General features: G+C 42.6%; 1 protein-coding gene across 1 annotated transcript; it reads right to left on the bottom strand.

Annotated features, from left to right (window-relative positions):
* LOC140194600 (pancreas/duodenum homeobox protein 1-like) lies at positions 1-8,350 on the bottom strand. Its single transcript, XM_072251831.1, has 2 exons — positions 7,940-8,350; positions 1-443 (listed from the first exon to the last, which is right to left on the bottom strand). The coding sequence occupies exons 1-2, from the start codon at positions 8,256-8,258 to the stop codon at positions 121-123; spliced, it is 642 nt and encodes a 213-aa protein (XP_072107932.1). The 5' UTR covers positions 8,259-8,350; the 3' UTR covers positions 1-120.
* Positions 8,351-12,346: the final 3,996 nt, after the last annotated feature.

The following is a 12,346-nucleotide window of genomic DNA, read 5'->3' on the forward strand; positions in this document are numbered from 1 at the left end:
TATTTCCCAGCTTACAATATCAATAATCAGGATATTTTATTCAGAAGAATGTGTTAAAAATTATTCCTATGCCAATGGTAGTTGTCCAGTATCGGGATATTGATTGCAGTATCAGGAAAATCATGATGTCGTTTTGAAAGAATCTCCGGAGTAACTGCCTTCGGCCTCTCCTGCATAGTTTCCGCACAACGTAGCTGCTGCTTTGTCTGTGGATACCTTTGCTCGCCCTTTCGCTTCTTCCTTCTTCCACTTCATCCTTCTGTTTTGGAACCAGATTTTGATGTGTCTCTCGGTGAGGTTCAACATCACTGCGAGTTCTATGCGCCGTTGTCTGGAGATGTACTTGTTGAAATGGAACTCCTTCTCCAGTTCCACAAGCTGACTTCTGCTGTAGGCTGTTCGGGTTCTCTTGGTCTCATCCGCAGCTATCGGATCGTTGTTTCCTGTAAGGAAATCAAGTATTAACTGAAAGCTTAATGATGTCTGCAGATTGACATTTTAGTTCCCTGGGTCAGGATCTGTTGACCGTTCAGAAAAGTCAAATTTCAGAAGAAGCATTCTGAAAATTGAGCGTATTCACGGTCGGTGACACCTCGAAAATTTTTCGAAAAATTATGTAGATTTTGTTTGTGGAAATTTAATAACGCTCAAGACATTCTGAAATTCTCCAAGGATTAATTAACTTTGAGCGTCTTCAAGTCATCGTAGCTACTCGTATTATCGTCCGTCATAACAGCATATAAGCAGCGTTTTTCTACGGAAGGTTAACCTTTAGTGTGGAATCTGGCCCATAACAGTGGTAAACTAAATCCATACCACACTATTAGATAATGACAGTGTTCCTTAAGGGTTTTATAGCCAGGATGGTAGTGCGGATAAGATCCCACTACCTATTAAATGCTCCCAATGGCATGCGTCTCAAATAGACTCTGACAACCACGTCCAATTCCTGGCCTTAATGTGTGGCTTAGGTACTAAGGCCGGCAGAACCATTTGGACTGACAGGGGAATGGGCAAAGGCTGGTTATTGTCACCTTACAACCAGTAGTTTCGGGCAGATGGGGCTCGTCAGATCGTCTCGGTGAAAGAAAACCTCCAGCAACACACTTAAAAGTTGCTGGTGAACGCAGCAGGCCAGGCAGCATCTCTAGGAAGAGGTGCAGTCGACATTTCAGGCCGAGACCCTTCGTCAGGACTAACTGAAGGAAGAGCTAGTAAGAGATTTGAAAGTGGGAGGGGGAGGGGGAGATCCAAAATGATAGGAGAAGACAGGAGGTGGAGGGATGGAGCCAAGAGCTGGGCAGGTGATTGGCAAAAGGGATATGAGAGGATCATGGGACGGGGGGCCCAGAGAGAAGGAAAAGGGGGAGGGAACCCAGAGGATGGGCAAGGGGTACAGTGAGAGGGACAGAGGGAGAAAAAGGAGAGAGAGAAAATAAGGGATGGGGTACAAGGGGGAGGTGGGGCATTAACAGAAGTTAGAGAAGTCAATATTCATGCCATCAGGTTGGAGGTTACCTCCACTGCCTTGCAGCTACACCCAATAATGGGGAAGGCTTCAGGAGTAAACCCCGAGGAAAAATCCAGAGCTAGAGTCCCTAAGGCGTTGGGTTCAATGCCGACTGACAACTCCTGCGACGCTGCTGATGCCAAACTGTATCAGTTTCTGTGTTCCTTTAGATTCATCGGCGGCGTGGAGAAGGGGAGCTTGTTACACGGGCAACAGGTTGCTCTCCATATCCTACTGCCGTGGCTTGTGTATCTAGACAGCTGAGACGCAGCATCTATGGTCGACCCCAACCAAAGGAGGGCCTCAGATGAGAGACTTACCATAGAAACCATAGAAACTACAGCACAGAAACAGGCCTTTTGGCCCTTCTTGGCTGTGCCGAACCATTTTCTGCCTAGTCCCACTGACCTGCACACGGACCATATCCCTCCATACATCTCCCATCCATGTATCTGTCCAATTTATTCTTAAATGTTACAAAAGAACCCACATTTATCACCTCATCTGGCAGCTCATTCCATACTCCCACCACTCTCTGTGTGAAGAAGCCCCCCCTAATGTTCCCTTTAAACTTTTCCCCCCTCACCCTTAACCCATGTCCTCTGGTTTTTTTCTCCCCTTGCCTCAGTGGAAAAAGCCTGCTTGCATTCACTCTATCTATACCCATCATAATTTTATATACCTCTATCAAATCTCCCCTCATTCTTCTACGCTCCAGGGAATAAAGTCCTAACCTATTCAACCTTTCTCTGTAACTGAGTTTCTCAAGTCCCGGCAACATCCTTGTAAACCTTCTCTGCACTCTTTCAACCTTATTTATATCTTTCCTGTAATTTGGTGACCAAAACTGAACACAATACTCCAGATTCGGCCTCACCAATGCCTTATACAACCTCATCATAACATTCCAGCTCTTATCCTCAATACTTTGATTAATAAAGGCCAATGTACCAAAAGCTCTCTTTATGACCCTATCTACCTGTGATGACACTTTTAGGGAATTTTGTATCTGTATTCCCAGATCCCTCTGTTCCACTGCACTCCTCAGTGCCTTACCATTGACCCTGTATGTTCTACGTTGGTTAGTCCTTCCAATGTGCAATACCTCACACTTGTCAGTATTAAACTCCATCTGCCATTTTTCAGCCCATTTTTCCAGCTGGTCCAAGTCCCTCTGCAGGCTCTGAAAACCTTCTTCACTGTCTACTACACCTCCAATCTTTGTATCATCAGCGAACTTGCTGATTCAATTTACCACATTATCATCCAGATCATTGATATAGATGACAAATAACAATGGACCCAGCACTGATTCCTGTGGCACACCACTAGTCACAGGCCTCCACTCAGAGAAGCAATTCTCTACCACCACTCTCTGGCTTCTTCCATCGAGCCAATGTCTAATCCAATTTACCACCTCTCCATGTATACCTAGCGACTGAATGTTCCTAAATAACCTCCCATGCGGGACCTTGTCAAAGGCCTTACTGAAGTCCATGTAGACAATATCCACTCCCTTCCCTTCATCCACTTTCCTGGTAACCTCCTCGAAAAACTCCAACAGATTGGTCAAACATGACCTACCACGCACAAAGCCATGCTGACTCTCCCTAATAAGACCCTGTCTATCCAAATGCTTGTAGATTCTGTCTCTTAGTACTCCCTCCAATAACTTACCTACTACTGACGTTAAACTCACCGGCCTATAATTTCCCGGATTACTTTTTGATCCTTTTTTAAACAACGGAACAACATGAGCCACTCTCCAATCCTCCGGCACTTCAACCGTAGACAGCGACATTTTAAATATTTCTGCCAGGGCCCCCGCAATTTCAACACTAGTCTCCTTCAAGGTCCAAGGAAACACTCTGTCAGGTCCCGGGGATTTATCCACTTTAATTTTCCTCAATGCAGCAAGCACCTCCTCCTTTTCAATCTGTACAGTTTCCATGGTCTCACTACTTGATTCCCTCAATTCCATAGATTTCATGCCAGCTTCCTTAGTAAATACAGACGCAAAAAACCTATTTAAGATCTCCCCCATTTCCTTTGGTTCCGCACAAAGCCGACCACTCTGATCTTCAAGAGGACCAATTTTATCCCTTACAATCCTTTTGCTCTTAATATACTTGTAAAAGCTCTTTGGATTATCCTTCACTTTGACTGCCAAGGCAACCTCATGTCTTCTTTTAGCCCTCCTGATTTCTTTCTTAAGTATTTTCTTGCACTTCTTATACTCCTCAAGCACCTGATTTACCCCCTGTTTCCTATACATTTCATACAACTCCCTCTTCTTCTTTATCAGAGTTGCAATATCCCTTGAGAACCAAGGTTCCTTATTCCTATTCAATTTGCCTTTAATCCTGACAGGAACATACAAACTCTGCACTCTCAAAATTTCCCCTTTGAAGGCTTCCCACCTACCAATCACATCTTTGCCAGAGAACAACCTGTCCCAATCCACGCTTTTTAGATCCTTTCTCATTTCTTCAAATTTGGCCTTCTTCCAGTTCAGAACCTCAACCCTAGGACCAGATCTATCCTTGTCCATGATCAAATTGAAACTATGGTGTTACAATCACTGGAACCAAAGTGCTCCCCTACACAGACTTCCGTCACTTGCCCTAATTCGTTACCTAACAGGAGATCCAATATTGCATCCCGTCTAGTTGGTCCCTCTATATATTGATTTAGAAAACTTTCCTGAACACATTTTACAAACTCTAAACCATCTAGACCCCTAACAGTATGGGAGTCCCAATCAATGTATGGAAAATTAAAATCCCCTACCACCACAACTTTATGTTTCCTGCAGTTGCCTGCTATCTCTCTGCAGATTTGCTCTTCCAAGTCTCGTTGACTATTGGGTGGTGTGTAATACAATCCCACTAATGTGACCGTACCTTTCCTGTTTCTCAGCTCCACCCATAAGGACTCAGTAGACGAGCCCTCTAATCTGTCCTGCCTGAGCACTGCTGTAATATTTTCCCTAACAAGCAATGCTACTCCCCCACCTTTCATTCCTCTGCCTCGATCACATCTGAAACATTGGAACCCTGGAATATTAAGCTGCCAGTCCTGCCCCTCCTGTAGCCAAGTTTCACTAATTGCTACAACATCATAATTCCACGTGTCAATCCACGCCCTCAACTCATCCGCCTTCCCCGCGATACTCCTAGCATTGAAATATATACACCTCAGAAGATTTTTACCACCACTCATAACCTTTCTATCACTAGATTTGCTTAAACCTTCAACATCATTTATTTTCACCCCAGCCACACTGTCAGCTCTGGCACTCTGGTTCCCATCCCCCTGCAAATCTAGTTTAAAGCCTCCCCAACAGCACTAACAAACCTCCCTGAACTTAATCTGAAACATTGTAAGAACCACAGGTACTCTACCATCAACCGTGGATATATAATGTGCCTAAGATATACTATCTGCCCTAATGGACAAGTTCTCCTTACTCCTCTGAGAGGTTGGTATCTTTTGAACGCTTAAAATAAAAATGCTGAAAAAGCCTTCTAATTACGGCCTTTGTTTTGTTTTCTTGTGCCAAAAATGGCTTCCTATGTATTTTTTTCTCTTAAACAAAAATAACTTGAAATCCTCAGGAGCCTTGAGAATCGTTAACTGATTCAAGCAAGGCATTATTTCGCTTTTCTGTTTCTAGCAGGTATCCTATAGGTACAAATATTTTAAGGAGTTCAGGGCATCTCAAGGCTTCAGACAAATCCACATTCGGCTGTGCGTAAATAAAGCGCTCAAAAAACAGCACAGTTTTCCCGAAAACAGTGGAAGTCCAATCGTGGTGAAACCCACATTGCCAGGGTAGTTGTGTCTAATATCAACATAATTCTGGAATTACAAGTGGGCATCTTAGTGCAGAAAAAAATGTTAACAGCCCACCGATATCTCGATTGTATATGACTCAAATCCTTTATTAAAAGTACCTGTGGAATCGTGAATAATATAATATAAAAGAATCGGAAAATTGGAATATGCTTGGCTATTCAACATCTTTTGTTCATAGCTAAGTAATATCGTCGTTGATTTGTGCTCTAGTTATATTAATTAGTGCTGTCGCAGCATCCATCATCAGGGACCCGAACCACCCGGGCCATGCTTTCTTCTCGCTGCTGCCATCAGGAAGAAGGCTCAGGAGCCTCAAGACTCACACTACCAGGTACAGGGGCAGTTATTTCCCCTCAAACATCAGGCCCTTGAACCAACGGGGATAACTCCATTCAGCTTCACCTGCCCCATCACTGAACTATGTACAGTACTCACTTTCAAGGACTCTTCATCTCATGTTCTCAATATTGATTGGTTTTCTCTTTTGTAGATGCACAGTTTTTTTGTATTTTGCACACCGGTTGTTTGAAGGCCCTGTTGGGCGCAGTCTTTCTTATTTCTATTATGGATTCACTGAGTGTACCCGCAAGAAAGCGAACCTTACGGTTGTATATGGTGACATATACACTTTGATAATAAATTTACTTTGAACTTTGATATTTGGTAGGTAACATATAGTTACTAAAACCTGGGTTTAATCAAAATCTACACGTCAGATTTAACGTTAAAGTTATTTACAGAAGAATTCCAGACTTCCAAAATGTCGACATGCAAGTTCCAGACTTGTACACAATTCTACTTTGGTATATTGTGAAAATATGGCATCTATTTGCAGTCATAAACAGATACTGTATGCTATGTGCGCTATAACTTCTCTTGTATTTAAATACTAATACCCACGCATTGGCATCAAAGAAATCGTTTACTGTTATATTGAGTCCCTGGTCAAAAATCGGTGAATAAATAAAAACATTTCCTTTAATTGACCAAAGTAGGTGGTTTAAGAGAATATGAAAATCTTGGTTCTCTAAACGTAACTGCGTTTAAGAATTAAGATCGGAAATATGCATTGATGTAGTCTTTTAACTGCTGAGTCGTACGTGCATTTATTTGTGCGAGCTTTTATCCGTCCATTGAAAACAGTTCGGGTTTATTTTCAGTACAGCATTAAATAGTTTCATTTTTACCATTTGATTTTTTTTTAACCTGTAACTCTGTAATCTCCTCATTTTAGGAACATGGCTAATTTTTAATATGGATTCAATCTGACAATGCATATGCTGAATTGGTTCATTTCAACACCCAACCATAAATAGTAATTCCAGGCCGAAACGGAATATTTTCCATAATTTATTGATCCTATAAATAAAACCGGTAATAAAGTTTTACGTGTTAATTTCTAGAAATGGTAAAAATTATTTGAATAAGGTAAAAAAAAACAAAAGAATGGGTGGCTAGTAAATGAAGCTGCATACTAATTTACGCAGCTCCTCGCTGTCGGCACTGATATTATGCGCAGAGAAACTAATATTGCTACTTTTAGTCACAATGGCTTTTTATATTGATACATACTTCTGTAATGGAAATCCGCTGTAACTTATTTTGCACTCATCCTTTACAGGACAGATCTGAATTCCAGTCTTATCCTCAATCATTCATTGACATGTCATCAGAAGTCACTAAATATTATGAGCTGGTGGCAGGAAAATTCCTAGGAAACGATAGGACTAAAATTAATACTGTATAATCCAGCGCATTTTAAAATCGAGCGACTTCTGAACTTCCGCATAACATTTCTCGTAAGAAATGTGCAGAGGACAAAGGGAATTGTGTTTTTCTTATTACAATAATTACTTAGCGACATTTCTGCAACTACCATATCGCAGAAATTTGTATCTTGAAAGCACCGGTTAGCATTTGGTGTCTCGATAAGGCTTAAAATGTTTATAAGAAATCAGAGGAGAGAAGGACTTCGGGCTCACTCAGCTGCTTTTGTGTCGATGATTTTTAATTCGCCATATTCTACAGTTTGTCTACTTCAACCAGGGAAGAGGTGAAACCCTACAGCAAAGCGAGCAATATATTCAACACCAATCGATCATTATCTACTCTTCTTGTAGCCTTAGTCCGATCTGCATCGAATTCAACAAAGTAGCTTTCGACATATGCCCAATGAATTTCTTTGGTTGCAACACAAACGAAGTTGAGTTTTTAAAAATTATTTTGTATCCGGTTTAATATTGGCCTTTATAGTTCGAGAAGATCAAAGGAAACAAATGATTTTTTATGGTCATCCATTTGAATGGATTTTTTTAGTTACACTTACCTTCGGGTGTAAAGTATGTTGGAATGTGCCATTCCCTATGCTACACACACACACACACACACACACACACACACAACTAATAGTACCTTCGTGAAGCACAATTAATTTAAATATTAATAATATTTCTCAGTAAATATCACACGCTATAAGAAAAGCTGTAGGTATTATAGTTAAGAACTGTTGACGTTTCGTTAATTTCCTTTACCAAGCACTGAAAATAATACCTGATTTTCTTGTGACCGTACCTGTCCACTGATCTCTCCAAGCACAGGCATGCGATTTTGTATTTTTCACCCAGGGGAATGGGTAGCACCCCCGAAGCTCGCGGTTATCCCCGTATTCAGTATGGGCAAAATTCGCTTGAGGAAGTTGACCGCAGTTCAGATCCGGAAGACCTTCACAGTGGGTGAAATCCGTCACGCTATGCTCGTTTAAATCGCCGAAACACGACCTGAGGAGAGGCGACTGCGGATTTCTGGCGTAGATACAGGCAGGTGGATTCTGCGCGTAATCTGGTCCCTGGTACTGGCAAGCACTTTCGAAGTAGTCTACGTCACAATCCATAGCCGAGATGGTTTCTAATATCTGGGAGGTGTTATCGCCAAGTTTCTATAAACTTTGTTTTTCCACAGTCTCGTGTATAATGAACGCTCACACCTGGTCTGAAACTCTCTACCTGTTTCCTTGTCATGTGATTAATTTGAAGTCAACGATTGGTAGGTAGAGAGCAAACCAGCGTTTAACGTTTTTTTGAAAAAGTCTTATTTGACCTGCTGTAATGAGCAACTACATTTTGGGTGATAAATATAGGTATGCTGAGTTCCCGTATGGACAATAAAGCCATAAGAGATAGGAGAAGAATTGGGCCATTCGGCTCAACTAAGCTGCTCCGCCATTTCATCATGGCTGATCCATTTTCCCTCTCAGCACCATTCTCCGGCCTTCTCCGGAAGCCTTTCATGCCCTGACGAATCAAGAACCTATCAACATCCGCCGTAAATATACCAGTGGCCTGGCCTCCACAGTCGCCTGTGGTAACGAATTTCACAAATTCACCAACCTCTGGCTAAAGAAATTCCTCTCCACCTTCATTCTAAATGGATTGTTCCCTCTGCTCCTCGATTTCCCACTAGAGGACCCGTCCGCTCCACACCCACTCCATCTAGGCCTTTCAACATTCGATAGTTTTCAATGAGATACCCCCTCATTCTTCTAAATCCCAGCTACTACAGACCCAGAGTCATAAAAACGCGCGTGATACCATAACTCTTCATTCCCGCAATCACTCTTGTGAACCTCCTCTGCACCCTCTCCAATGTCAGCAACCCTTTTCTTAGATAGGGACCCAAAAGAGCTCGCAATACTCCAAGTGAGGCCTCACCAGTGTCTTATGAAGCCTAAGCATTACATCCTTGCTTTTATATTCTAGTCCTCTAGAAATGTATGTTAACATTGTATTTGCCTTCCTCACCATCTACACAACCTGTAAGTTAATCGTTAGAGAATCCTCCACAAGGACTCTCAAGTCTCCTTGCACCTCAGATTTTTGATTTTTCAGCCCATTTAGAAAATAGTCCACACTTCTGTTCCTTCTAATAAAGTGTAGAACCATACACTTCCTAAAATAATAACCCACCTGCCACTTCTTTGCCCATTCTCTAATCTGCCCACGTACTTCTGCAGCCTCCCTACTACCGCAACACTACCCGCCCCTCCACCTATCTTCCTGTTGTCCACAAACCTGGCCACAAAGCCATCAAGCATGTCATCAAAATCATTGACATAATGTAAATAGAGGTTGTCCTAACACCGACCTGTGCAGAGTACCAATTGATACCGACAGCCAACCAGAAAAGAATCCCTTTACTCCCACTCTTTGCCTCCAATCAGCCAATCCTCTATCTATGCTAGTATCTTCACTGTAATTCCATGGGCTCTTGTTAAGCAGCCTCATCTGCAGCACCTTGTCAAAAGTCTTCTGAAAATCCAAGTGCACAATATCCACCTTTGTCTATCCCACTTGTTATTTCCTCAAAGAATTTCAACAGATTTGTCAGGCAACACTTCCTCTTAAGGAAACATACTAAATTTGCCCAATTGAGTCATGTACCTCCTAATACCCTAAGATCTCATCCATAACATTTGACTCCAATTTCTTGTCAACCACTGAGGTCAGGCTAACTGGTTTATACTTTCTTTTCTTCTGCCTCCTTCCCTCCTTGAAGAGTGGATAGATGTGCAATTTTCCAGAAAGCTGGGAATCAATAGATCCTCGACAGGTCATTACCATTGACTCCACAGCCTCCCCAGCCACCCTTCCTGAATCTAGGGTGCAGCCAATCTGGTCCAGGTGACTTATACACTTTTAGAGCGTTCAGCTTTCCAAGCACCTTCTCCCTAGTAATAGCAATTGTACTCACTTCTGCCCTCTGACACTCTCGAACTTCCAACATACTGCTAGTGTCTTCCACAGTGAAGATGAATGCAGAATACTTATTTACTTCATCCTCCATTTTCTAGTCCCCATTACTACCTCTCCAGCATCATTTTCCAATGATCCAATATCCACTCTCGCCTCTCTTTTACTCTTTATCTGAAAAAAAAACTTTTGGTATCTTCTTTGATATTATTGGCTAGTTTACATTTATATTCCATCTTTTCCCTCTTATGGCTTTTCTAGCTGCCTTCTGCTTCCCAATCCTCTAACCTCCCATTATGTTTTGCTCTGTAATATGCCCTCCCTTTTGCTTTTATGTTATTTTTGATTTCCCTTGTCAGCCACAGCTGTGTCATCCTGTATTTAGAATACATCTTCTTCCTTGTGATGTATCTATCCTTTGCCTTCCGATTTTCTCCCAGAAACTCCAGCCATTGCCGTTCTACCATCATCCTTGCTGGTGTCCCCTTCCAACTAACTTTGGCCAGATCCTCTCTCAGCTTCTTTAATACCCGTTACTCCACTGTGATACTGATACACCTGGCTTTATCTTCTCCCTCTCGCACTACAGGTAAAATTCCACCATACTATGATCTCTATCTCCTAAAGGTTCCTTTACCTTAGGACCCTAATCCAATGTGGTTCATTGCACAGCAGCCAATCCAGAATAACCTTTCCCCTAGTGGGCTCAACCACACGCTGCTCTAAAATGCGATCTTGTAGGCATTCTAAAAGATCTTCTAATTTAGGATTCAGCACCAATCCGGATTTCCCAATCTATCTGCACATTGAAATCACTCACGACTATCCTAACATTGCACTTTTGACATGTGTTTTCTATCTTCCGCTGTCATTTGTAGCTCACATCCTGGCTACTGTTCCGTGGCCTGAACATAACTCCCATCAGGGTCTTTTTACACTTTCAGTTTCTTAACCCTACCCACAAAAATTCTATGTCTTCCGATCATATGTCACCTCTTCCTAAATATTTGATTTCATTTTTTTACCAATAGGTTCATGCCACCCTCTCTGTCTACCTGCCTGTCCATTCAAAGTAATGTGTATCCTTGGGCGTTAAGCTCCTAACTATGATCTTCTTTCAGCCACGACACATTGATGCCCACAGCTTCTACCTGCCAATTTTTATCTGCGCTACAAGATCATCTACCTTATTCTGTATACTGCGTGCATTCAAATATAACACCTTCAGAACTGTATTCGTCACCCTTCTTGCTTTTGTCCCCGTGTTACACTGCAAATCATCCCACTGACTGCAATTTTGCCCTGTCTTCTGCCTGTCCTTCCTGACAGTCTCACTACATACTGTTCTATAGTTCTATACTAAGTGCCCCATCCTCAGCCCTGTCATTCTGGTTTTCAACCCCTACCAATTTAGTTTAAACCCTCCTCAACAGCTCTAGCAAACCTGCCGGCAAGGATATTGGTCCTCGTCGGGTATAGGTGTAATCCGTCCCTTGTGTACAGGCCACACCTTAACCAGAAGAAATCCCAATCAGCCAGAAATCTCAAGCTCTGCCCCCTGCACCAGTTGCTCAGCCACACATTCATCTGCCAAGTCATCCTATTCTTACTCTCACTGACGCATGACACAGGCAACAATTCACGTATTACTGCCGCGGAGGTCCTGCTTTTCAGCTTTCTGCTCAACTCCCTATATTCTCTCTTCGGGACCTCCACCCTTTTCTTACCTATATCATTGAGGTCAGTATGTACCAAGACTTCTAGCTGTACACTCTCCACCTTTAGAATGGCATGGGCAATATCCAAGACGTCCCTGACTCTGGCACCTCCGAGGCTACATACCGTCTTTCACGTCCACAAAATATCATGTCTGTTCTTCTAATATGGAACCTCCTATCACTAAGGCAGCCCTCTTCTCCCCCACTTCCCTTCTATGCCACAGCGCCAGATTCAGTGACAATGACCCGGTCACTGCAGCTTCTCCTCTAGTAGGTCGACCCCCACCCCCAACAGTATCCAAAGTGGTATACAGTACTTATTATTGAGGGGAACGGCCACAGGGGTACCCTACACGGACAGCCCATTTCCTTTCCCTCTCCTGACAGTCACCCAGGTACCCGTCTCCTGCAACTTAGGGGTAACTACCTCTCTGTAGCTCCTATCTATCAGTTCCTTACTTTCCGGTATGAGCCGAAGGTCATCGAGAGTTGCTCCGGTTCTTTAAAACATTCAT

This window comes from Mobula birostris, chromosome 3 (genome assembly GCF_030028105.1).
Source record: "Mobula birostris isolate sMobBir1 chromosome 3, sMobBir1.hap1, whole genome shotgun sequence".
In the NCBI taxonomy this organism is placed as follows: Eukaryota; Metazoa; Chordata; class Chondrichthyes; order Myliobatiformes; family Myliobatidae; genus Mobula; species Mobula birostris.